General features: G+C 36.9%; 1 protein-coding gene across 1 annotated transcript; it reads left to right on the top strand.

Moving 5' to 3' along the window:
* The first annotated feature begins 2,462 nt into the window (after window positions 1–2,462).
* TRIADDRAFT_35819 (uncharacterized protein) lies at window positions 2,463–4,977 on the top strand. The gene is made up of 5 exons (XM_002111462.1): window positions 2,463–2,524; window positions 2,724–2,798; window positions 3,221–3,334; window positions 4,285–4,414; window positions 4,563–4,977. The coding sequence occupies exons 1-5, from the start codon at window positions 2,522–2,524 to the stop codon at window positions 4,622–4,624; spliced, it is 384 nt and encodes a 127-aa protein (XP_002111498.1). The 5' UTR covers window positions 2,463–2,521; the 3' UTR covers window positions 4,625–4,977.

A 4,977-nucleotide genomic window follows, 5' to 3' on the forward strand; every position in this document is an offset into this window, starting at 1 on the left:
TCAAGATCTTAAATTCATCATGATGATAATAATAATATCTAGGAAGGGTACTGTATAATAAATAGATAATGATATGGTGGTAATTATTCTGATAACTGTATACTATACTGTGGTACAGTACAGTATACCGGAGTTGATTTCGGTTGAATTACTCACCTCAATTCTTTCATTAACCTCCTCAGCCGATGCCATGGCTGGGTTTTGAGACGTGGACGGTAAATAAGCCTTGAGTATTTCAATGCCAACTGATAATAACTGTGGAAAAGCTTGAGATAATATACCTAACCGTTGAAACCAGCCTTTTCTTCGTCTCTATGATACTATATATATATTATTTACTTGAACACTACTATATTAGTACCGTAATGGAAATTCAAAATTTTTACGCCCAACTCAGCAGGAAAGTTTCTTCACGGGGCATTTACAGTACTGTCCGTTTAATTCACTTTCGTACACCGCGCATGTTATACTAAAACTGAGAATGAGTAACGTGTTTTGAGTAGGCAAATAAATGGCAGAGTCTACAGTAATACGTACTGTACTGTACTGTGTGAAGGCTGAATGGCTCATGTACTGTACAGTACTGTACAGTACGTTATCAGACTTCAGTTCTAACTGCGCCTTGTTCAACCTTTCACTGTACTGTACTGTACCAGAGAGCGTACTGTATGGGTGCGTCCTGTACTGTACAGTGTACAGTACAGGACGCTGTAACATTTTTATTCTTTTTTATGTATTCTGGGTTTTCTCCTTCCTTTGATCTCTGAATTGCGAATTCTGAATAATACTGTACAGTACTGCAGCACAGGGAGCGTTTTAGCTAAGACCAGAAATGTACGGTTTACAGCACCGTTTACTTCACGGCTGCAGTTTCCTCATACAGCCCGTACATAGCATCTTACTTCAATCGATGTAACCAGGCGTATATCAAAATTGCCTCTTATTAGCCGCCCTATCTGCGAGTATTGGCAAACCCACATAGGACATTAGTCTGCAAATTCATACATACTGTACAGTACTGTACAGTACAGTATGTTACGGATTCAAATAAATAACTTACTTTTAATACAGTATACTGTATATTTATAATATATATTTGACCGTGACGTATCTATTATACCGTAACAGCGCGATACACGTCCACTCGTACAATCGCATTAATATGATTTGATATCACAATGACACGATACTTGTACAGTACTGTACTAAGTCCTGTGACCATCATGTATTGTACAGCACTGTCATCACAAGACTGAACTCGATACAGTACTGTACAGTGTACAGTACGAGTTCAGCCATGGACTAGTACTGTGTACTGTACTGTACAGTGTACAGTACTGTACAGTAGATGCACCCTTACAGTATTTTTAATTTACTATGCACAGTACAGTACTGTACGCATGTAGAAGAATGTACTGTACACTACTACAGTATAGTGAGTACAGAAAATGGTTGCCAAGGTAAAACCCGTAAAGATCATCATCATGCAACTAGTTGCCAACGAGGCAACCACCACTAGTAGAAGCTGGAGAAAGAAGAAAATCAGACCCAGCCTAAAGAATAAAATAAAAAATGAACGTATACGCTACAGACTTAAACTAAGAATAGTATTCATCATTTCTATGGTCAGTAGTACGTATCAACTCATTTTTCACACTACTGTAGCAATCCATAAATAAATGAAATTAGCTTCCGCATAATGCTATCAAAGATCGAGCAGTGGAATCGTGGATTACATCCACATCGATGAAAGCAGGGACGACTGTATTGTATTCATTCACCCGCCAAGTTGTGCTTGCTTTGGTCTACCCGCAAATTTGATCTACGTCACTGTAGGCGTAAACATGTTATGATACTGTACATTACTGTATCAGGGCTGTTTTCCCACAAAAACGACACGAGCACATTGTTGATCAAAATAATGAATTTTTCATGAAAAAAAAGGCGCCTACTTTGCCTGGTGTTTGATGCTACCATGCCGTAGTAGGAAACGAGTCCAAAATCGAGATGGGTTAACCTACTGTATTCTCCCCTTTCTACTGTCGTCCATGTCTACGCATGTGTACATTCAAATTGGGAATGGATTGGAAATTTCCAGGCACCTGATTGGTGGATGAATATCCATGTCGATCACTAACACATTACGGTACCAGGGTACAGTACTGTACCCCGGGTACAAGCGTACAGTACATTACTGTCATGGAGGTCGAGTAGGAAAAAGGAGTCATGTTGAGGAGTAGACTGTCCAATACATGGCTGTCAAGTACAGCATACAGTATAAGGCATTGCCTTGTTCTCCACCACGCTAACCACAATCCAATTCATAGCGTACGGTACGCCTACCGGTACCGTACCGTGCTGCACTCCACGCATAGTAAAGGTATAAAAAATCAAGACCACGACCAGTGTTATGATTTTTTTCAGTTGATCGATTTGAAGTTTCGGTTGGCGCGTAAATTCAACTCTTTTATCCTATACTAAGCTATTACGCTTGATTTTAGCAACCATTCCTTAAGCAAAAATGGTAATGGAATACTTGATTTCTCATTTTAGGATTGTACTTGTATTTTTTTCTTAAAGAGAATATCTTGCTGACAGATTGTAGTTTATTTTACAACTAAGTTTTGTAAATTCAATTGCGAGTGGAAAAAAATATTGAACGGTTTTGTATCAATCAACATTTTGCCCGCCTTTTTCCATTGACCACTCATGTCTTCTTTTAGGCTGGAGGCAAGGCCGGTAAAGATTCCAAGACTAAAGCTAAGGCAGTTTCTAGGTCCGCTAGAGCTGGTCTACAGGTAAGAGAAACTCTTTGACTTACTCTGTTATCATTCTATCTTGCTAGTAATGCTCAAGGTAGACTAGTAGTGTTAAAAAAAAAGTTGGCACAAATTGATTTCAACTTCAGTTCACTTTCCTGACGTATGGGTTCAAAACGCAATTGCGTTCAATAACGCCAAGCGATATACACTTGGATAGAAGGCGATTTCTCCAATAGAGGATAACTCTGTTTTCGGAAATAGCGTTTTCATATTATTTTAGACCTAATTCGGTTTTTTTTAGAGGGAATAAAGTAGAGATATACCCTATCGACTTATTGTACATTAAGATGAAATGATTTACCTTTGAATGAGTGTCATGTACGCTGAGAAAAAAAATTGCATTTAGCGCCCTCATGCAATGACTGTGTCTTGATTTTTTGGATTTTTGGATTTTCTAGTTCCCTGTTGGTCGTATCCACAGGCATTTGAAGAACCGCACAACTTCCCATGGACGTGTTGGTGCTACTGCTGCTGTTTACAGTGCTGCTATTTTGGAGTACTTGACCGCTGAAGTAAGTTAATTCTGTTTTTTTCCCCCCCCCCCCCCAAAAAAAAATTAAGCAGTGACCGCTATCTTCTAAATGCGAATTTATTCTCAAGATATTCATTACACACTACTAGTAATTCATTTAAGTACAGCATACATTGCCCGATACTACCTTTATATTGACAACTATAAACTATAGTGCGCTGTAAGTTCCAGTACGCGCGTAAATTTTGATGTTACGATGAATAGGTTAGCCGCCATCACAATCAAGACGTTATACTGAGTAAAAAATGTATTTAATCCAGTAGCTTTAAATGCTGGTAACAATCTTTAAAAGTAGATAAACCCTACTTTATTCTCTTTACTAAACATTCATGCTGCGCTCTTTCATCAAGTTACTCTTCTCAATTTGTTCTAACTATCAAAAATCGAATTTTCGACTATATTTTGAATGGCATAATAATCAGTAGTTTTGATTAGAAATGGTCTTCTAATCTTAGACGTATATGTAAACACGATCGGTACATAACACTTTTACCAAAAGAGAATGTATTGATACAACTAGTGTGAACACTGAACGCCGACTTTGTGAATAATTTGCGGCCTATGAATTTACAATATCCCTTTAATACTGTAGATTCATAATATTTCTCAATTCGTATTTAGTGACTACTAGCATCAATTCTTCTAAGCCTCCAACAAATTGAAAATAAAGAACTGTAATATTGTGCAGACGTAGATCGTTTATTTAATTGACAGTTAAATAAAAAAATACTGCAATATTAGCAATATAACAAAGTACAGCCTAGGTGTATGGCCACGATACAATGCAGTACCTATACTCTACTTAAAGAAATGTGACAAGTCTATAACGCGCTATTTATAGTTACTATACGTACATTCATGTACATCTTAGTATTTCAATTATACAGTGTCATTTTGATACCCTGACCATTCCAATTTTATATCCTTTAGGTTCTAGAGTTGGCAGGTAATGCTTCCAAAGATTTGAAAGTAAAACGTATCACGCCTCGCCATCTCCAATTAGCTATTCGTGGTGATGAAGAATTGGATTCACTGATCAAAGCTACCATTGCTGGTGGTGGTAAGTTTTATGTTTAATACTTGTATCAATACAATAAAAAGTTTATCGTATGTAGAGCTAACAAAATAACAATTATCTATAGATTTGGAATCAAATTTCAGTTTCTTGATAATACGAAATATTAAATACGATATTGTTTGTTATATAGGTGTTATCCCACACATCCACAAGAGTCTGATTGGTAAAAAAGGAGCTAACAAACCTAATTAAAGCGATAGCTTTTATCGTAATACTGTATGCTGTGAATTTAGCCAATTCTATTAGTTTTTACCTCTTCTATACCTCGAATTCCCTTACAAGTGGTATATTACACCTATATTCATGTGCAGTTTGTACAAAACTATCCCTCTCTGGCCTAGAGTGTTGGATGTTAGTTTAGCACTAATAGGTAGAATATAGTAGCTATCTACGTACAATTTATTTGTGTACTTGGCAAATTTCTGCATCTTCTGTTACCTTGTATTTAAATTCGTTTCAGTATGTTATCTCTACTACATTTATCATTCGTTACATAATGCGATACTGTCAGACTTCGCCAAATGAAAATCGATAGGCATTAACAG

The sequence above is a fragment of the Trichoplax adhaerens genome, genomic scaffold, assembly GCF_000150275.1.
Source record: "Trichoplax adhaerens TRIADscaffold_4 genomic scaffold, whole genome shotgun sequence".
Lineage (NCBI taxonomy): Eukaryota > Metazoa > Placozoa > Uniplacotomia > Trichoplacea > Trichoplacidae > Trichoplax > Trichoplax adhaerens.